At 42.4% G+C, this 22,076-nt stretch overlaps 1 protein-coding gene across 3 annotated transcripts in view; it reads right to left on the reverse strand.

Moving 5' to 3' along the window:
- Positions 1 to 3,038: 3,038 nt before the first annotated feature.
- Positions 3,039 to 22,076, reverse strand: part of LOC101737124 (sarcolemmal membrane-associated protein) — a 32,523-nt gene continuing 13,485 nt past the window's right edge. For 2 of the 3 annotated variants that reach the window (XM_004932245.5, XM_038012472.2), the window contains exons 5-13: positions 21,790 to 22,008; positions 20,396 to 20,545; positions 19,173 to 19,274; positions 18,856 to 19,008; positions 17,787 to 17,880; positions 17,176 to 17,286; positions 15,396 to 15,499; positions 6,588 to 6,806; positions 3,039 to 4,391 (exon numbers count right to left, since the gene is read on the reverse strand). In XM_004932245.5, coding sequence (XP_004932302.1) covers positions 3,726 to 4,391; positions 6,588 to 6,806; positions 15,396 to 15,499; positions 17,176 to 17,286; positions 17,787 to 17,880; positions 18,856 to 19,008; positions 19,173 to 19,274; positions 20,396 to 20,545; positions 21,790 to 22,008 — 1,818 coding nt within the window. In that variant the 3' untranslated portion in view covers positions 3,039 to 3,725. The remainder of the gene's footprint in view (positions 4,392 to 6,587; positions 6,807 to 15,395; positions 15,500 to 17,175; positions 17,287 to 17,786; positions 17,881 to 18,855; positions 19,009 to 19,172; positions 19,275 to 20,395; positions 20,546 to 21,789; positions 22,009 to 22,076) is intronic. The other variant, XM_021351890.3, reaches the window with a different exon arrangement.

The following is a 22,076-nucleotide window of genomic DNA, read 5'->3' on the forward strand; positions in this document are numbered from 1 at the left end:
CAGTAGTCGAAATTCGACTATAATTAATTGGAATTGTAAGTTTGTACACTATTATGGTTGTATTTTATACTTCTATAATCACAAATTTCGCCAAGACTACACTATAAAAAATATTAACAAACTATATTAAATCTATTCTCAATTTGACAACAGACGTCAAGAACAAAAGTTTGACAATAACTAAATAGTATGCATGCGTGTGTGCGTAAAATACATGATATGTAGTGTGTGTAATGTTTTCTTTACTAATTTAATGTATCTTTTATGCATTATTTAAAAAAAATATTAGCATTGTGCACTTCTTCTCTATATTCTCTATAAGTGTGGAAAATTTCATACTCCTCGGTCCGCGCAATTTTCGTAAAAAGGGATACAAAGTTTTTGCTTCACGTATTAATATATAGATATTTATAATTCTACTTTTAACGCGGTTTCAAATACTCAACTGAAAATACGTATACAGTACATAGATAATACATATAAATTAGCTAGAGTAGGCGCGATCGTAGTATGCACTACTCGTAATATAATATGAAGTGTATGTACTTTAAGAAACGAGAGATCATTGAAATCGTTCATCGAGACGTTAACTTTTGGTCCCGTGATAAATTCGTAAAGAACTTGTGTTACAGGTACCAGATAACGGAAATAAATGTAAGATTTTTTATTATACACATACATATATTTAATATACATCCATAGCCCCGGAAAAGACATTTATATTTATCATACAAATATCTTCCCTTGGCGGGATTCGAAGCCGCGACCCCCTTGTGTAGTGACCATGTCACTTACCACTTCACCAGACGGCCGTATAAATGCTTCGATAAAACTGTAAAATTAGTGTTAGGTATATTTACAATTCATGTTAATAGATGCATTATAATCACGAATGCCTTCTATGCTGTATAAAATGACAATGACGCACGTGGATTTTAGTAATAGGTACTAAAACAATAGTTTAATCTCAGTTTCGAAATAAAATGTTCTAGTATACTTTTCTTAATGTGATAGGTAGTGAAAATCGCATTATAACGTCTACAGGTGCGCAGCCCCAACTAATGCATTCCGTTTTGAGTGGTTCGACGCTCATTATACAATGAAATTGAGATTTTGACATGCCTAATGATGGATGGTGTCATTCAGATTGTCATATCAATGGACTTTGGAGTTAATGACTTTTCATTTTTTATTGTTTAGATGGGTGGTCGAGCTCACGGTCCACCTGATATACTGTGGTTACCGGAGCCCATAGAGAACTACAATGTAAAGGTCGCCACCCACCTTGAGCTAAATATCTAAAGTGTCAGTTTTTACACTACAACGGCTGCCCTACACTTCGAACCGAAACGCATATCTGATTCACGGCAGAAATAGGCAGGGTGGTGGTACCTACCCGTGCAGACCCACAAAACGTCCTACCACCGGTATTCCGTCAAATATTCGATTAAAGCTTTTCAAGGTCTTCTTAGTCTTTTTTTGCTTTTCGCGGTTGAGACGATGGGCCCTTGGGGCCTTGAAGCAAAGAATTTTTATCAGAAATCTCCAAACGCTTGAAGGAGGCTACACGTGATGCTAAGGCTGGCTGGTACTTTGCACAGAGAGTGAGTCTGGCTGTCCAACGAGGTAACATACCCAGTATCTTGGGAACTGTGCCTCCCTCAAGCGTATTGGAAGATTTGTTCTACTGTGCGAGTTGATTTTCGTTAAATTATTTTGATTTGTTATTTGTAATTTGCGTACATACTACGTGATGAGAAGCTTTAACAAATATAATATATTTTTATTGATTTACCGATTCTCAGAGCGGCGCGTACCCGATATTAGACTCAATGTTTTAAACACACATTCTATTAGGAGCATAGATGTGGGAGGGTCCGTATATAACTCTATCAGTTTGCACTCAAACAGAGCAACGTGTCGCATTTACTGAATTACGTATCTCGACACTCGTTAGTCAGACTATTATTTCGCGGCTGCGTCATACTCTCTGTACACGTCATTCCACTTTTTTCATTAACCATTTACTAGCTGTTGCAGCTATTTTGGTACGATCTGACGTGGCTCGTGGGCGTACTAAAAAACACATTTTTTTTTTACAAAATATTTCATATCTCCCTATTTATTAGCATTGCGATTTCGAAAATTAAAACAACATTAATTTTTTTTTAAACAAATCAATATGTATTATTTCCAATAAATTTTATCAGTTACACATCCACATTGAATGCATATTAATTACTTCATAAAATACAACATAGTCTTCGACGGAAATTTAACTAAATTAAAAAAACGAATACTAGTTAAATATTTACAGTTAGGTAAGGTATTCAATAAAACACAAAATAAAACATTGAACATAACAAAAATCAGTGCAACAATATAAAATAATAAATATTTATAGACAGTGAACTCCGACGTGGTTGTTATATAAATTCTATGAGTATAATAAAACTTTAGTTAGACAAGTTCGTTACGATAATATCTATTGGCCTTCACATCACAGAGCTAAGCTATATCGAGGATCGAACGGCACATCAGCTAGCCGAGAGTCACCATAACATTTGTACATAGTAAACTTGTGCCTTCCACTATACAACTAAAAATATATCTTCATAAAAACGAAACAAAGTATACGATACGACCGTGAACAGCAAGTGGCACAATAACACCTAAACCCCATGCACAAAACATCTCTAAACTAAAATCTTGTGAATTATTGAAACTAAAACATTACTACGCATAAATAATAGAAAGACTATCATAGTGAGAGATGCATTTAAATGCTTCTTCGAATGACAAATCATTAGAATATTCGATTTGAAAACTGGCTCTAAAAATTGCATAACCAAAATGCAGTTAGTCCCGCAACCTACCGAGGCTAAATATACAGTTTTAAAGACTAGAAAAATGCAAACGATTCGAAGATAAAGTCCCGATTGGATCGTGAGCCAATGGATAGGTCGGACCGCGGAGTTATAACAATGATATGTTCGGGTCCGTCGTCACCCCCTCGATGCAAATTAAACAAATACAAGTTACTATGAATACATCGTTCTATTTATAAACCGTCAAAAATTTACAACAATAATAATAATAATAACCTGATCGATTTCGTCACCACTCAAAATCGCTCAGACGACTAATTAAATTGTACAAGATTCACAACAATATTATAAAACGAGCGCAGTCGTTGTTAGGCCTTAGAATTTGTTTTATTTTTTTATAATTTACAATTTATTTATTATGGCAGATTTCAACATTCAATTTCATTAATCTTTATCAACGCGCGATATCAATTTTCAGAGACACCACACGAAACGCACAGTCGGGCGACGAAGCAAAGCGACCGCTGCTGGTGGTCGCTGCGTCACGCGACATCATGGCACTTCCGATTCGATCACACCACGAAGCCGGGATTCCCTTTGGCGTTCAAATAATTGCCACACACACACACACGCACACAGACGACCCGACAAAAACCGTCCCACACAAGTAACATTCTCAATCGACAAAATATCTGAGCTCTCCACGACGCAACGCTAATGAGTCACGTTTACACGTCACGCGGACACTCGAGTAGAAGAGCGGGGAGAGGTGCAAGTGTCGACGCGACCGATATAGTCGAAACGGGCACAAAGAGAATGAGCAAAGATTCGGAGGGGGGGACGGGTAGAGGTGGCGCGGGGCTAGGCGAACCCGGGCGGGTCCCACGTGGCCGTCCATCAGGAGATGTAGGGCAGCAGCAGCCAGTACAGCGCGGCGGCCAGCAGCGGGGCGACCAGCGCCAGCACGGGCGTCTGCAGCGGAGACTTGGTGCGCAGCGCCGCCAGCTGCGCCGCCAGCCGGGCGCGCTCGCAGCTCTCCTCGGCCCAGCGCTCCTTGGCGCGCACCAGCTCCTCCTCGAGCGCGTGCAGGCTCCCGTTCTGCAGCGTCACCTGCAGCCGCTGCTCGTCCGACAGCCGCGTGCGCTCCCCGACCTCCTCCCGGTTCGTCTCGACGGTGGCGACCGAGTCGGTTTCGTCATCTTCGTCGTCATCAAAGTCGAGCCGGAACATCTCGTCGATTTCGGCGGATATCTTCCCGGCGTCGACGCTTCGGTCGGCGCAGTCGTCGTCGATCCCGCCGAGGTCCTCGAGGGATCGTGTCGTCTCGACGGCCTTGTCCGCGGCGGCCCGGTCCCGGTCGGCGCCCGCCAGGAGCCGCTCGATTTGTTGATCCTTGACCATAAGGTCGGCACGCAGCTTTTCAATAACGGAGGTCAAGTCATCGACGTCGGAACGCGTCGGCCGGAAGGCTAGCTCGGCTTGCATCTCGGCCGCGTTCGACGCCAAACGTTGAATTTCGGCAAGGTTCGCTTCTTCGGCTACCGTCGAACGAGTGAGTTGAGCCTGAAACCAGATTACAATATTTAAATATTTTCGAATAACCAATATCTGATGGGGAGTAGAGCGTACCAAAAAATTGCTTAAGATTGATTATGTTGTCATCTCCGTACCATACCAAAGTCTAAATCTATATCACCTGGAACTCATCATCATTCTCTTGCCCTTCTCCCAATCAATCACCTGGGGTAACATGTTCCATACCCCTCTATCTATCATATACCATTTCATCGCTCACTCCCCTCTTACTTATCAACTGGAAGTATTGTCATTTACATTGCATTTTCACAAATCTCTTTTAAAGTTGACTCTATCTAGCATAGAGCAGTATAGCTATGATAGGATTAGTAGCGATATCCTCTGGCGTTCAGATAGGCTGTAGCCACTACAACAACATTGAGTAAGAGTTTTGTGGACGATGTACGTTTAAAGTGTGTTTAGTTAGTTTAGTTATACTGGGTGTTAGGCGACCGCTTCCGAAAACGAAAATGTTGTGCCTCCAAAGTTGTAAAATTTGGGGAGCGCTGTATCTTAAAAGAAACGAAGCACCCGTGCGTTCGTTGAACCCAGCATCAGCTGTTTTTGATTTTGTCTTTCATTGCTGTTTTTTTTAGTAATGTATTTTTTATGAAACTATCGTTTCATTTAGCTAACATGATGGAGCGTAAATAATGCATAAAAAACGTTTTAAACGTTTTTTTTGGAGTTTACTCCTTTAGAATCGATTTACATATATAGGCCCGGGGTATGAAAATTATGGGGACCAAAATCGTACTAGCATGTCACACGAAATGCGTTATGCGCCTGCGCCGGCAGTCCGCCACAAAGCCTCGTACTGATCGCGCGTTTCTCTCATTATTGTATTTTCATATATTTGTTAGTCGTTTGTTTTGTGTCTCGTTAATTTGTTAATAATCTGTAGTGTATCGTGTTGTCGTAATATAGAACTATTTCTCGTATTGTTTCGTTTAATTTTTTATATCCAGTAAACTCCAGTCGTGCGTCGGAGCGGACACACACACTTTTTTTTTAATACGATTTAACTAGCTTCAGACGTATGTATGTTAGCACGAAGAAAAATGATTTTATTGTAAAAAAAAGCGTGGGGTGCATGGTATCAATAGTTACAAATATTTTATGAACAAATATGAGTAGAAGGATTATTTTGATAATATCCTGAAAAGCATTCCACGCTTTTTTTTACAATAAAATCATTTTTTCTTACACTATTTTTAATTAAAGTTTATTAAAATCTATTTTCTATTTTTTAATGTGATTTTCTATAAAAGCGTATTTTTTTGTAGTTTTTTTAAAACTATTATTTATTTAAATTAGGATCGATTTTTTTGTCCGTCCCATCATCAAAGGTGTCAGTCATTAGTACTATCGTCTGTCTGTCTTCGTTTTCGGAAGCGGTCTCTTAAGACCCAGTATATATCGCTCATTTGTTCACGTACATAAAACAGTTATAGACGATTTGATTAAGAATTAGCGATTACCTTTATGTTTCATGCAAAATTAACAGATTCGACATACATAATTTTAATTATTATTGTTGATGAAATAGAATCCGTATCTATGTTTTATGAAGTCACTCCTTCTTCTCAAGGTAGCTAAGAGGTTTCAATCATCAAGATGCTAATCGAAATATTGGTGAACATAACTTATGTTATTTATTTATTTATTTATACTTTATGCACAAAAACAAAACTTGTACATAGGCGGACTTAATGTTATATCTATACTTCTATACTAATATTATAAAGAGGAAAGATTTGTTTGTTTGTTTGTATTGAATAGCCTCCGAAACTACTGAACCGATTTGAAAAATTCTTTCACTGTTTGGAAGCTACACTATTCCCGAGTGACATAGACTATATTTTTTGAAAAAAAATTTAGGGATCCTTACTAAATCTGCTTTAATGTAACCCAAAGTGAAAAATAATTACCTAAGATATTCTCTACATCGCGTGCCCTACGAAAACTATTGATGATAGAATAAAATAATGTACTACGACCTTGTAGAACACATCATTATTTACAAAAAGTGTCCTGACAGCATAATAATATGTCAAACTATTATAGTTATGCCGCAATAAGTGTTCTTTTATTAAAAAAAATAAAACCACGTCGTTGAAATTTTTGTTAAAGACCCAAGCGGAGCGGGCCGCTAGTATTACAATATAAGTGCGGTGGTCTTGCCTGCAGGTCGGCCACGCGCGCGCGGTACTGCGCCGCGTCGTCGCCGTCGGCGGGCGGGTCGGCGCACTCCGGCTGCGCGGCGAGCAACTCGTCGCGAATCGCGAGCAGCTGCTCGTTCTCCGCGTTCGCGGCGCTCAATCGTTCGCGCAACGTCCGAATCTCCCCGTTGAGGCCGGCCATCACGCGGAGGCAGTTCGCGTACTCAGCTTCGGCCTTACTCTGCAGTCCCATAACATTTTTATAACTTCATTAAAAGAATACTGCAAGAACATGTGTATCTTTTAAATATATTATTATATACCATAGGCACCACCACCCTGCCTATTTCTGCCGTGAAACAGTAATGCGTTTCGATTTGAAGAGTTTAGAACTTATATCTTAAGGTGGTTGGCGCATTTACATTGTAGATGTAACCACTTAACACCAGGTGAGCTGTGAGCTCGTCCACCCATCTAAGCTATAATTAAAAAAAAAAACTAAAAAAAACTGATGATAACCCAATGATTGAATTTAGGATATAATCACTAAATCCAAAAAGAAAACGAGCTGAAAACCAAAGAAAATAGGGCGAGGTTTTGCCTACTTATATTTAAACTAGCTGCGTTCACGGTTTCACCCGCTACAAACTGCAATTATATATTAAATATAAAACCTAAAAGCCATGATTCAAAAAGCTAACTACTTAAGATAATTGTGGGTAGACATACAAAAACATACATTATCTTTTATATATGTATAAAGACAGTTATGGTTTGCGTCGGAGTGACATCCCTGTTATATTCGTAATTTAAATGTAATAAAAAACAACTATCCCATATCCTGTGGATACTGAACCTGTGGAACTGTGGATTCGTTCAAAATGATAAACAAAGTTTTTGAAATTTTTACATTACTAAATATAAATATTACTCAGTAGTGTGAATTGGGACAGCCTTGTGTCCAGCAGTGGACGACCGTGGGCTGATGATGAAGAAATAGAAAAGCTCAAGGACCTTATATTGTAGCCTGCGTTATGTTTAATGAACCACCGATACGAGACAAGAACAGATCCCAAATCATTCCGATAGAGGCACCCGTCACGTGCGGACGTGCTCATCGTCCACTCGATCGCCCGGTCTTTGTTCGCCCGGCTTTTGTTAGCCCGGCCATTGTTCGCGCGGCCTGTGTTTGTGGTACATCTGCCGACTAAGTGCTCTTTCTGGAAGTTTTTATTTGTTTTGTTTCCTTTTGTTGTTTCTGTGTTCGTGGTACATCTGCCGACAAAGTGGTTTCCTGCAAGTATTTATTTGTTTTGTTTCTTTTCGTAATTTCTGTTTTGTTGTGCTTTTTCTTTGTCCTGTAGTAATCGCGCCGCATTGCCACCTGTGTTCAATAGAACCGCTCAGGTCCGAGAAGTTGGGGCCTCGCCGCAAGGCGAGTGTTTTCAAGACCCGGGGCCGCCCCACCTGGGTACTCAGCGATCATGGACGCTGTATTCGCGGAATTCCTCCGACTTCGCCACCCACAGCTCGCCTCGGAGTTTTTGGCCTTCAAGGCCAATCACACTGCGAGCCCTCTCGAGGACTCCGCCGCGCTCGCTGCTCCTGCGTCGCCTGTACCTACGTGCAGAGCTTCTGCATTGAGCACCGCAGCCTCTGTCGTGCCTGCCGCTCCCGTGTCGCCTATACTGGCGAGAAAAGCTGCTGCGTCGTCCGCCGTGACCATCGTTTCAGCTGAGCGATCATCCGCGGCCTCCGTCGCGCCCTCTAAAACACCTACACTTGCTCGTAGGTCGCCTGCACCCGCCTCCTCGTGCTCCGACTCTGACTCGGACATGGAGGTCGACCTCGCCCCCGCCTCATCGACGGATGGATTCACCCTGGTACAGAAGGGTAAGAAGCGTGCCGCGGAGTCTCGAGCTCCCGCGGCCGCTAAAATTAGCAAAGCCGTGAACGCGTCGCGCCCCCGCCCTCAGACTCCCGTTGCGCCCCCAGCCCGTGCCACTCCGTCGCCGCGTCCGGTGGCACAAAATAAAACCCAGACCCCTCCCCCGGTTATCCTTCAGGAGAAGGCAGCTTGGGATCGAGTTTGCCTGGCCCTTAAGGCCAAAAATATAAATTTCACGAATGCCCGTAACCTCGCGAACGGCATTCAAATTAAGGTTCAAACACCCGACGACCATAGGGCCCTCTCTTCTTACCTCCGTAAGGAGCGTATAAGTTTCCATACGTATACGCTCCAGGAGGAGCGCGAACTCCGCGTTGTAATACGCGGAATCCCTAAAGAGTTAGATGTAGAGCTCGTAAAAGCCGACCTGTTAGAACAAGGCCTACCAGTGAATTCTGTGCACCGTATGCACACCGGTCGCGGTAGGGAGCCATATAATATGGTTCTAGTCACCCTCCAGCCTACCCCCGAGGGTAAGAAAATCTTCAACACACAGACCGTCTGTAGGCTCTCCGGTATCGCCATCGAAGCCCCCCATAAAAAAGGCACTCCTAGCCAGTGCCATAACTGTCAATTGTACGGGCACTCTTCCCGTAACTGTCACGCGCGCCCCCGATGTGTTAAGTGTTTGGGCGATCACGCCACGGCCCTCTGCGCTCGCGACCAAAAAACCGCGACGGAACCGCCTAGCTGCGTCCTGTGTCGAACACAGGGTCACCCCGCGAATTACCGTGGTTGCCCCCGAGCCCCTAAAATAAATCGCCGCGTCGCCCGCCAAAACCGCCTCCGAGCTTCCGGCCCAGACATCAAAGCCTCGGCACCCTCTGCGTCGCAGGCTAAGCCAGCGTTCGTTCCGGCGGCGGTGCCCAGTGTCTCGGCCTGGGCAAAACCGCTGCCGTACACGAACACGGCTACAACTCCCTCCTCCGCGATTCGTCCCGCCCCCGCGACTCGTCCCTCTCCCGCGACTTGCCCTCCGACCGCGTCCGACAATCTCGCTTTAGCGATCGACTTCTTTCAGTCGATCAACTTTGAGCGCGTTAACGCTTTGGGCGACGCCATTCGCGCTGCCTCCACTGCACAACACTTTATCGCCGTTGTGCAGGAATACGCCGACGTATACGCGTCATTAAATACGTACGTCCTCCCCTCACTCCGCCGGTAATCAATGGCGTATATAAGTAGAATAAAGCCCCTATCCGTAACGATAGGATTTTTTAACGCTTACGGTCTCGCAAATCAACGTGATCAGGTTTCTGACTTTTTGCGTGACCACCAAATTGATATCTTTTTAGTGCAGGAGACCCTACTTAAGCCCGCGCGCCGTGACCCTAAAATCGCGAACTATAACATGGTCAGGAACGACAGGCTCTCTGCCCGTGGTGGTGGTACCGTCATTTACTATAGAAGAGCCCTGCATTGCGTCCCGCTCGATCCTCCCGCGCTCGCTAATATCGAAGCATCAGTGTGCCGAATCTCACTGACGGGACACGCGCCGATCGTTATCGCGTCCGTTTATCTTCCACCGGATAAGATCGTTCTAAGCAGTGATATCGAGGCGCTGCTCGGTATGGGGAGCTCTGTCATTCTGGCGGGCGACCTAAATTGTAAACACATCAGGTGGAACTCACACACCACAACACCGAATGGCAGGCGGCTTGACGCGTTAGTCGATGATCTCGCCTTCGATATCGTCGCTCCGCTAACCCCGACTCACTACCCGCTAAATATCGCGCATCGCCCGGATATACTCGACATAGCGTTATTAAAAAACGTAACTCTGCGCTTACACTCGATCGAAGTAGTTTCAGAGTTAGATTCAGACCACCGTCCCGTCGTTATGAAGCTCGGTCGCGCTCCCGATTCCGTTCCCGTCACGAGGACTGTGGTGGATTGGCACACGCTGGGCATCAGCCTGGCTGAATCTGATCCACCATCGCTCCCGTTTAACCCGGACTCTATCCCGTCTCCTCAGGATACCGCTGAAGCCATAGACATCTTAACGTCACACATCACCTCGACATTAGATAGGTCATCGAAACAAGTTGTAGCGGAGGACTTCCTTCACCGCTTCAAATTGTCCGACGATATTAGGGAACTCCTTAGAGCTAAGAACGCCTCGATACGCGCCTACGACAGGTATCCTACCGCGGAAAATCGTATTCGAATGCGTGCCCTACAACGCGACGTAAAGTCTCGCATCGCCGAAGTCCGAGATGCCAGATGGTCTGATTTCTTAGAAGGACTCGCGCCCTCCCAAAGGTCTTACTACCGCTTAGCTCGTACTCTCAAATCGGATACGGTAGTAACTATGCCCCCCCTCGTAGGCCCCTCAGGCCGACTCGCGGCGTTCGATGATGACGAAAAAGCAGAGCTGCTGGCCGATACATTGCAAACCCAGTGCACGCCCAGCACTCAATCCGTGGACCCTGTTCATGTAGAATTAGTAGACAGTGAGGTAGAACGCAGAGCCTCCTTGCCACCCTCTGATGCGTTACCACCCGTCACCCCGATGGAAGTTAAAGACTTGATCAAAGACCTACGTCCTCGCAAGGCTCCCGGTTCCGACGGTATATCCAACCGCGTTATTAAACTTCTACCCGTCCAACTCATCGTGATGTTGGCATCTATTTTCAATGCCGCTATGGCGAACTGTATCTTTCCCGCGGTGTGGAAAGAAGCGGACGTTATCGGCATACATAAACCCGGTAAACCAAAAAATCATCCGACGAGCTACCGCCCGATTAGCCTCCTCATGTCTCTAGGCAAACTGTATGAGCGTCTGCTCTACAAACGCCTCAGAGACTTCGTCTCATCCAAGGGCATTCTTATCGATGAACAATTCGGATTCCGTACAAATCACTCATGCGTTCAACAGGTGCACCGCCTCACGGAGCACATTCTTGTGGGGCTTAATCGACCAAAACCGTTATACACGGGAGCTCTCTTCTTTGACGTCGCAAAAGCGTTCGACAAAGTCTGGCACAATGGTTTGATTTTCAAACTATTCAACATGGGCGTGCCGGATAGTCTCGTGCTCATCATACGGGACTTCTTGTCGAACCGCTCTTTTCGATATCGAGTCGAGGGAACCCGCTCCTCCCCACGACCTCTCACAGCTGGAGTCCCGCAAGGCTCTGTCCTCTCACCCCTCCTATTTAGCTTATTCGTCAACGATATTCCCCGGTCGCCGCCGACCCATTTAGCTTTATTCGCCGACGACACGACTGTTTACTATTCTAGTAGAAATAAGTCCCTAATCGCGAAGAAGCTTCAGAGCGCAGCCCTAGCCCTAGGACAGTGGTTCCGAAAATGGCGCATAGACATCAACCCAGCGAAAAGTACTGCGGTGCTATTTCAGAGGGGAAGCTCCACACGGATTTCCTCCCGGATTAGGAGGAGGAATCTCACACCCCCGATTACTCTCTTTAGACAACCCATACCCTGGGCCAGGAAGGTCAAGTACCTGGGCGTTACCCTGGATGCATCGATGACATTCCGCCCGCATATAAAATCAGTCCGTGACCGTGCCGCGTTTATTCTCGGTAGACTCTACCCCATGATCTGTAAGCGGAGTAAAATGTCCCTTCGGAACAAGGTGACACTTTACAAAACTTGCATAAGGCCCGTCATGACTTACGCGAGTGTGGTGTTCGCTCACGCGGCCCGCACACACATAGACACCCTCCAATCCCTACAATCCCGCTTTTGCAGGTTAGCTGTCGGGGCTCCGTGGTTCGTGAGGAACGTTGACCTACACGACGACCTGGGCCTCGAATCAATTCTTAAATACATGAAGTCAGCGTCGGAACGATACTTCGATAAGGCTATGCGTCATGATAATCGCCTTATCGTTGCCGCCGCTGACTACTCCCCGAATCCTGATCATGCAGGAGCCAGTCACCGTCGACGCCCTAGACACGTCCTTACGGATCCATCAGATCCAATAACCTTTGCATTAGATGCCTTCAGCTCTAATACTAGGGGCAGGCTTAGGGACCCCGGTAACCGTACTCGTCGAACTCGACAAAGAGGTCGACGTGCAACCTAACCCATGCATCAGCCCGCTGAGTTTCTCGCCGGATCTTCTCAGCGGGTCGCGATTCCGATCCGGTAGTAGATTCATTCGCGAAACAATTGCTCTTGAGTTGTTAGGTCTCCTTCGGAGGCGCTCGGGCAGTTGTTAGCAAATCCCACCCCTCTTGGCTGAGCCTTTGCTCGCCCACCTGTCCTGGTGAAACTGGAAAGGCCTTCGGGCCACCAGTAAACTTTCAATCATAAAAAAAAAAAAAAAAAAAAAAAAAAAAAAAAAAAAAAAAAAAAGATCCCAAATACAAAAGATCTTTAAATAAGATACCGATGCCGGCAAGGAATCGAACGCAGACCACGTGATCGACTAACCAATATCACTAGAGCAAGACGATCAAATGACAGAAATAACATTTTCGAATACTATATAAGAATCTATAGTCTATAGTAATATATAAATCTACAGTGGTTTTTTCGTATGTTCCGTTATAACTGCTGAACCGTGCATCCGATTGGCTTGAAACTTGGTATCCATGTAAAAAATGCATGTACTTAATGGATAAGCCAATGGATAGATAAGTGTTGGATTCCCTAATAATAATGACAATAAATAATAATGTTAGTTTTAAATGCCCAGTGAAGCGGGCGACGTAAAATATAAACATACTGAACGTAGCGTTCATATGTCTCACCTATCTGTTACATACATACGTATACATATTTACATGACTAATATTTTAATAATCGCATAAAAAAACCTTGTGTTCTGAACGCGCCGGGGGCGTTAACATCTCCTCGCCCTCGGCACCGCCCAGTGACTCAATGAACGACACAAAAACAATAACTAGACCCGTCGGACCGTGAAATTATACATTTACATACCTAATAACACGTTACCGGGTCTCGTAACTAACTACCCTGTAATATAATCTTATGAAATATTGTATCATTTTATTTTCTGCTTTATTCGTTTTATGGACCGGGTGCATGCCTCAAGCCACCTTGAGACATGAGGTCAATCTTTTTTTTTATTGCTTATATGGGTGCTCCCAGCCCACCTGGTGCTAAGTGGTTACGTTGTAGATGTCTATAGGCTCTATAGACATCTACAACGTACATGCGCCACCCACTTTGAAATATAAGTTCTAAGGTCTCAGTATAGTTACAACGGCTACCACAGCCTCAAATGTGTTATAATCTGTAGCATTGGCTCGCTGGTTTTTAATTAAGTAGCTTTATTTATTCTAAGATAATTTTTAAGTTGTATTAACTAACATGTATAAGTACTGGCGACTTGAATAAATGAAATGTATTTATATCTTATTTTTTATTTATCCTACTATTATTTCGGTCAAATAAGTAGATGTGAGATCGATGGTACGGGTTTAAGTCAAGTGATTATAATCGATAAGAAGGTACTCGGTATTGGTATTTGATGAGTAATATTTGTTCGAGAGTTTGTCTTCAATACGTATTTAAATAGAAAAAAATTGTATCTGCCGACGGGATTCGAACATCGACACAATCGCTCGATACGAGTACACCGGGTGTCTTATCCTTTAGGCCACGGTTTTCTGAATAAAAAAAGAATTTTTGAGATTAAGGTTGGCTAGCACGTTGCTGCTTTTAAAACTCTATAATTTAATAACTAAGTAATTTACTAATTGTATAGCACTTAATAACTAATTGAGATGCACCATCTGTCATCTAGTAGCTAATGGTATTAAAATAATAGATTTCTTAAAACTAGAAAGGTGTTGATAATATGATAATTATAATCATGTATAGATGGTACTATGACCGAAGCCTTCCCATAGGTGCCACTGTGCAAATTTCCATCAAGATCGTATGAATGGTTTAGGAACGCATTTATGGCAGGACAAGCCATACAAACAGTCATTTACAGATAGATGTATAGATAATATATAATAATATAGAAAAGGTAAACAATATTTATTAGAATTTATTGCGTTTCGGTTTGAAGGGTGGGGCAGTCATTGTAACTACACTGAGATCTTAGAACTTATATCTCAAGGTAGGTGGCGTACGTAGTAGATGTCTATGGGCTCCAGTAACCACTTAACACCAGGTGGGCTGTGAGGTCGTCCACCCATCTAAGCAATAAAAAAAAATATCGTTGAATTTTAGTTGCATTTTAATTTTAAGGTTCAACGTTACTATTATTTTGGGAAAGTAATGAGTATATTTATAGCTATATATATAGAGCTATATAGGTTAGCGTCGCACCATGAAATTGTTGACTTTTCGCATCGCATCTGCGAAAATGTATGCTTTATCTATATATAGCATTATAAAGGTGATATTACTGATAACATATCCAGCAGCTGACGGGCGGGGTCAATAATCTTGGGTGACGTCACCTAGCCACTTCGCTTTACAATGCGGGTCATTAAATACGAACTTTTAAAACGGTAGGTGTTTTGCTCAGCTTTTCAAATAAACATTGCATTTTTTACGTAATGTATGTTTTATGTAGCGTCAGCTATAATAAATCCTAAAAATTACTGAATCGCGCTAACGAAATTTTCACTATAACCTTGCATGCATATAAAAGTATCATTGGAAAAATGTACGATTTTTGGTTACCCTGTATTGTAGTAATGTAATTTTTTTTTCATAACTTTTTCACAACCAATTTTAATCTACCAAAAAAAGCTATAATTATCAAACTAAAGAATATTTTGTTATTAATTGGATTAAAAAATATTATTACTTGGAGAAGCATTGCTGACGTCCGTAGGCGACGGTAACCACGCACCATTGGGTGAGTGCTCATCTGCCTACAAGGGCAATTTAAAAAATTTTTAGCAAATATTCAATAAAGTTACTCACGGGCGAATCCTCTCGGTTACTAGTTTCAGTGTATGTGGAATTAGCGTTGTTGTCTGGGCACAGCTCACCATCCAGCGGACTAGACCTCTCCTCGTGTCCGGGTTCTGAAAGAAAAAAAAACTACATTTATAACTATATACATATACATGTCTATATCAAGCGATGGACAACTGTGGGCTATTGAAAACAACGTTAGCTCATAAAAAAGAAAGGATTACTAATAAATTTAAAACAAATCTCTGCTGCCAGGAAACAATTGGGAATTTTAGTGAGTAATATTATGATATACATGACAATACAACTTGTGTAGATTTGGTTTTATATTCGCTGAGTGTTTATATGAACTATATTGAAAAATAATAAAAATAATGTATACATAAGGATGTTTTGTTTTTAATTTTTACTAAAGATCGTTAGGTACTCAACCAGAAACAATTGAATGTTGATAAAGGTACTTATGTATTCATAATTAGTGTTTATGATTATTTTAATTTGTTTACATGTTTAAGAGTCAAACAGCTGACGGGTCACCCGGTGGTAAACGGATCCCAGAGGCCATGGACATCAGTGAATGTCATTTCGAAGCCCGTGCGAGTTTACAGCACATCCTATCAGTGAATGTCGGTCGGCGATCACTTTAGTTAGTATATACTAAGGGAACGCTGCTATCCATTCTCCCGGAAATAGCTTTAATCGCCTTTACTGAGACCCCGAGAAAAGATGAGATGATGCTATGATAGGCGACCGCACAGCCAATTTAAACATATAACTAGTGGTCCCCCAGTAGTCGAAATTCGACTATATTTAATTGTAATTATAAGTTTCAACATTATTATGGAATTAAAGACTATTATCTTACTTTCTATAATCACAAATTTCGCCATGACTACATTATAGACAGATAATATTAAAGATAAACACTATTAATCTATGGTCAATTTGACCACAGACTAAACAGTAACAAAAGATTGACAATAAACGAAGAGTATATGTTTCGTGTGTTTGTGTGTGTTAAATATATGGTACTATAGTTGTGTGTGTTAAATATATGGTACTATAGTTGTGTGTCATGTTTCTTTTATTGAATTAATGTCTTTTTTAGGCATAACTAGTTGACCCGGCAGACTTCGTGACAGTGCCCCAATCGATAAATAAAAGACCTAAGCTTTAGTATAAAATAAACTTCAACATAAGGAATCCGTCCGACGGGGGACATCAAAAGGAAAACAAAACTGTTAATTTTATTTAATTCCGAGCATTTTCATATTTATTTACCTTTTAAACCTTCTCTAGACTTCCACAAATATTGCAAGACCAAAATTAGCCAAATCGGTCTAGCCGTTCTTGAGTTTTAGCGAGACTAACGAACAGCAATTCATTTCTATATTATATAGATAGAATAAAAAATAATTAACATGAAGCAGTAATGCGTTTTGGTTTGAAGGGTAGGACAGCCGTTGTAACTATACTGAGACCTTAGAACTTATATCTCAAGGTGGGTGGCGCATTTACTTTGTAGATGTCTATGGGCTCCAGTAACCACTTATCACCAGGTGGGCTGTGAGCTCGTCCACTCTGAAGACCACCACGTCTAAGAAAAAAAAAAAAAAATCTGTACTCCCTCTCTGCATAATCTATAAGTGTGGAAAATTTCATACTCCTCTATCAAATACAAATCATACAAAGTTTTTGCTTCACGTATTATTAAATAGATAAACGGAAATAACTGAATTAGTTTTTTTTCTCAAACATTTGAATTTAGAATTGAAGCAAATCTCACCGTGATTCAATCGGGATTGTTTCTCGTCGTCAGTACAGGAGTCAGGCTCGTTGGATTTCTCTTCGCAGCTACCACCGACGCCGTCCTCTTCGGCTTCTAGTTTTTCTGTATCTACAAACATGCTTATTTGATTTGTAAATCCCAGAGTCGAGCGATTTTATATAATCATTAGTTTTATTATTACACGTATCGTCTTTTCGCATTAAAAGTTAATTCGCATTAATTGAGTTAATATGCGGAATCATTTGGTATCACCAGTATTTTTCTCATAAATAATGTCAAAAGAGCGTAGTTTAGTTTTAGTTTTTTTTTTTTAGTTTTCCTATATTTTGACTACTATTAACAAAATTAATTCATAATTTATCTTACTTTAAAAGACAAATAATGTATCTGGTAAAAAATAAAAAATAAATGTTGCAAAGATGATTAGTATTAAAAATATCACATGTTACACCTTCAAAACACTCTCCTGTAAAATTAGTAAGTTATGAGATTATACAGTTTTAATGCGAGAAGACGATATAGCATATACAATTCTCTCGTGACTCAAAATGATGACAGAACACAATAAATCAAATATTTTTTAATATAAATTACAGTGATCTGCTTACCTTTATTTTCAGAGTTATAGGCATTGTTCTTCTTGAGTATCAATTCGAATTCTTTAGCGGACTTGCCGTCGGCCGAGACTATTTTTATACCGACCTGTAATCACAGAGGTTTTTATTATTTTTATTGCTTAGATGTGTGGATGAGCGTACGGCCCACCTGGAGTTAAGTGGTTACCGGAGCCAGTAGACATCTACAACGTAAATGCCGCCACCCACCTTGAAATATAAGTTCTAAGGTCTCAGTATAATTACAACGGCTGCAACACCCTTCTAACCGAAACGCATTACTGCTTCACGGCAGAAATAGGCGGGGTGATGGTACCTACCCGTGCGGACTCACAAGAGGTCCTACCACCAGTAAGAAGTTTGTTGAGTTGTTAGATTTTATTTGTTGAACTGAAAACATTTGTCATCAAAGTTTTGTAACTCATTAAAGATATTAAAAAGTGAATTACCTAAAGTTAAGTACCTACCTAACAACTAAATAGTGCCAGCCCTATCGCAAAACTCTATTGTCTCCATACGTAACCTGATGCACCCCAAAGCCAAGGTAAATCGGGTCAAGCTAATTTTTTCAGTTTTTGTGTATATTTTGTAATGAACTCCGGTCACCGCCCTCGTCGAACCCGTCGCTGACGGTAAAGGCCTCGACGAGCGAATTAACCCATACACACAGCCCACTAAGCTTCTCGCCGGATCTTCTCAGTGGATCGCGTTTCCGATCCGGTAGTAGATTCTGCGAAGCACTGTTCTTGCTAGGGCCAGTGTTAGTCAAACCGGGCCACTCCCGGTTTGAGCCCCGTGAGCTCACCTACACGTTAGGGCGAAGCTGAAATAGCCTCTCAAGGCTATCAGCATAGGTAGGAAAAAAGGTAATGAACTATGTATAATAACGCATCTTATATAAAAATTTAAACCTCCGGAACTATTTTAATCTCAATTTTATTGGTACTACCCCAAGAAAAACCATTGAAAATTTGTGTTATATTTGGAAAGGGCCCCGATTCCCCCCAAACTACGGTACCCCGCATCAGTAACAGTACAGTAAGGCCATTATGAGCTAGTATACCTTATTCAGTAGTTGTTGCGGCAGCAGCATCTTGACGTAATCAGGAAGGGCCCGGACGGCTTCCTCGAGGGTGGCGCTGCGTTTCGGCTCCTGTAGCTTGTTGCTGTCCGTACTCAGCACCAACATCTTCGTCTCGCCGTTTTGTACTGAATACTGGTAGAAATATATTTTAAGAGATAAATCAATACGTCATCATCATCATTCTCCTGCCCTTCTCCTATTTAGAACAGTGTAAACTATTTATCAACACATACATTGCGAAAATATATCTGATAATTATTATTATTTTTGTTTATGGATAAGTTTAATGTACTCACAGCGAGAGGTAGTTGGCTCCTCACAGCTTTCTCTCGTTCTTCGGCGGCTGTGATGGCGAGCCGCGCCGCGCACATCTTACGCTCGCATCTCGCTGCCAGCTTCTGTAACCACACACCAGATTTAATAGCAGTGCATTTCTATATTCAACGTTTTTGTTTTCAAACACTACATAATATGAGATTGCGGCATATTTCAATGGTAGGTTTGGTTGATGTTCAACCAGCGTTTCCCAACCTTTTTTGTGCCATGCCCCATGTAACATTTCTAAAATTTGTATGCCCCCCATACATAATTTTTAACATTAAGCAATTGATTTTTTCGCTTAAGAAACATAAATGACAGGTTTTAGGAAGAAATCACTATCAAATTGTTATCAAAACATAGTAACTAATATTTCAAAACATATAATCTAAAATTGAAATTCAAATTCAAAGTAATTTTAATACAAATTTTCTATATTCATTTAGTGCGATTACTCCCTATATTATCAAATTGTCACCTTATGGGGCCTGGGCCCCAAGTTGGGAAACACCGTGTTGAACACCGGCAGGTACGAAGTACTGTCTATATCTACCGTGAAGTGTTCTCACGTTTTGAAGAGCGAGACAGTACAGCTGGGATTTCGACTTTACATCACGAGGTGGGTGGCGGTTGTCTGCGGTGGTGCACCGATAAACAAAGAGTGATCTTCGTTTTTATCATCCCAACGCCTGCCACCGGAGTAGAATTCATCCGTGCTACCTGGAGCCGTTACGCTCATCCACAGTGCGTTTCCAGAGATCTTTTTTGCCACGTACCATCCACGGTGTTCCCAGAGCGCTATGACATGTCCTTCTTCAAACGAGGCTTGTGGAGAGTACTTAACGGTAGGCAGCGGCTTGGCTCTGGCATTACTGAAGTAAATAGGGCGACGGTAACCACCCACAATCAGGTAGGCGGTATGCTCGTTTTTTTTTTTTAATGCTTATATGTTTGGACGAGCTCATAGCCCACCTGGTGTTAAGTGGTTACTAGAGCCCACAGACATCTACAACGTAAATGCGCCACCCACCTTGAGATATAAGTTCTAACGTCTCCAGTATAGTTACAACGGCTGCCCCACCTTTCAACCCGACACGCATTACTGCTTCACGGCAGAAATAGGCGGGTACCTACCCGGGCAGACTCACAAGAGGTCCTACCACCAGTAAGTCGTCTGCCTGCAACGGCAATAAATAGTGACCTGCAGCTCGGCGAGCGCGTTGTTGGCGGCGAGTCGCAGCGCACAGTTGTGGTGGTGCAGGGCGGCCGCCTCCCGACTGCGTCGCTCTAGCGACTCCTCCAGCGCGAGCCGCTGCTCGTGCGCCGCTCGAAGACTTTCCTGCGCCACTTTCTGTAACACGAAACAATATTTCTCAAGCTTAAGGCATAACGTCTTAACGTAAGGCATAACGTTAAGCGGTAAGCAGCGGCTTGGCTCTGCCCCTGGCTTTGCTGAAGTCCATGCGCGACGGTAACCACTCCCAATCAGGTGGGCCGTAATAAAAAATAAATAAAAAAAAGGACAGGAAGGTTGCTGGTCACAAATGCCATATGACCCCGAACTTGTATTCCCTGAACTATGGCAACCAAAAACAAATATATGTGTACGTTTAAAAATAGACATATACGGATATTAATCAGACACGGGACAAATAATGCTGTTCATACCAAAAACGTTTGCCCAATGCGGGAATCGAACCCACGACCCTCGGCCCAGCGCCAGAGGTGTTAGTTAATGCACCACCGAATCAGTCAAAACGATTTCCAGTTTGGAAGTGGAGACAAACATATACATCTTTTGGAATCAGCTTACTGAACAGGGTTCGCTGATATATATCAGAAGTAAGTACACAAGTACAAGTGCATGAAAACTAGGTATATGCATTTTTTTTAAATTAAACTTTCCAAATTTCAACAGTTCTAATATTTCATAATATGCCTACTGTTTAGTAGTAAGTCTGTGTGTAAGACGTTTCTACGTATAAAATAACGAACATCTTAAGAAATAATAGCGACGGTGGAATCGCAGATCCAAATAATGAAATATAAATTTGACATATATTCACGAAAACACTTTAATAATGAACGAATATCATCGTGTAATAAAAATTTAATTCGCAGTAATTATAATTCGCATTTCTTACTACTGAATTAAGACAGAGACCACAAATCCCACCAACGTAAAAACGAAGACTTTAGAACTCATATCTTAAGGTAGGCGACGGCATTAACATTGTTGATATCCATGGGCTCCAGTAACCACTTAACGTTCACACAATCTAAGCAATTAAATAAGGCCAAATTGAAAATTTTCACTTTACAGATTTTTTTATTGCTTATATGGGTGGACGAGCTCACAGCCCACATGGTATCCAGTGGTTACTGGAGCCCATAGACATCTACAACGTAAATGCCGCCACCCACCGTGAGACATGAGTTCTAAGGTCTCAGTATAATTACAACGGCTGTCTCGCCCTTCAAACCGAAACGCATTACTGCTTCACGGCCGAAATAGGCAGGGTGGTGGTGTACCAACCCGTGCGGACTCACAAGAGGTCCTACCACCAGTCGATAGTTGTTGACAGTTGTTGATACCTGATAGTTCCTCTTGTCGTTGAGTAGCTGCGTGAGATGTTGCTCGTCCGGTTGCTTCCCGACAGACAGCATGGACTCGAGAGTGTGCACCCGCATTAGAAGTCGTTGTTCGCCCACAAACAACTCCCACGAGGCCTGCGCTTCTGCTCTCGTGCGCTCCACGCACTCGCGTAACGTGCGCAAACGATTCTCCAGGGACGCCTCGCGTTGTATCGCCTCCTGGAAGGAGTACAGGCAAATATTTATGTTAGCAACTATAAATCGTGTACGTAACACACACTGTGGTA

This window comes from Bombyx mori, chromosome 8 (assembly GCF_030269925.1).
Source record: "Bombyx mori chromosome 8, ASM3026992v2".
Taxonomy (NCBI): Eukaryota; Metazoa; Arthropoda; class Insecta; order Lepidoptera; family Bombycidae; genus Bombyx; species Bombyx mori.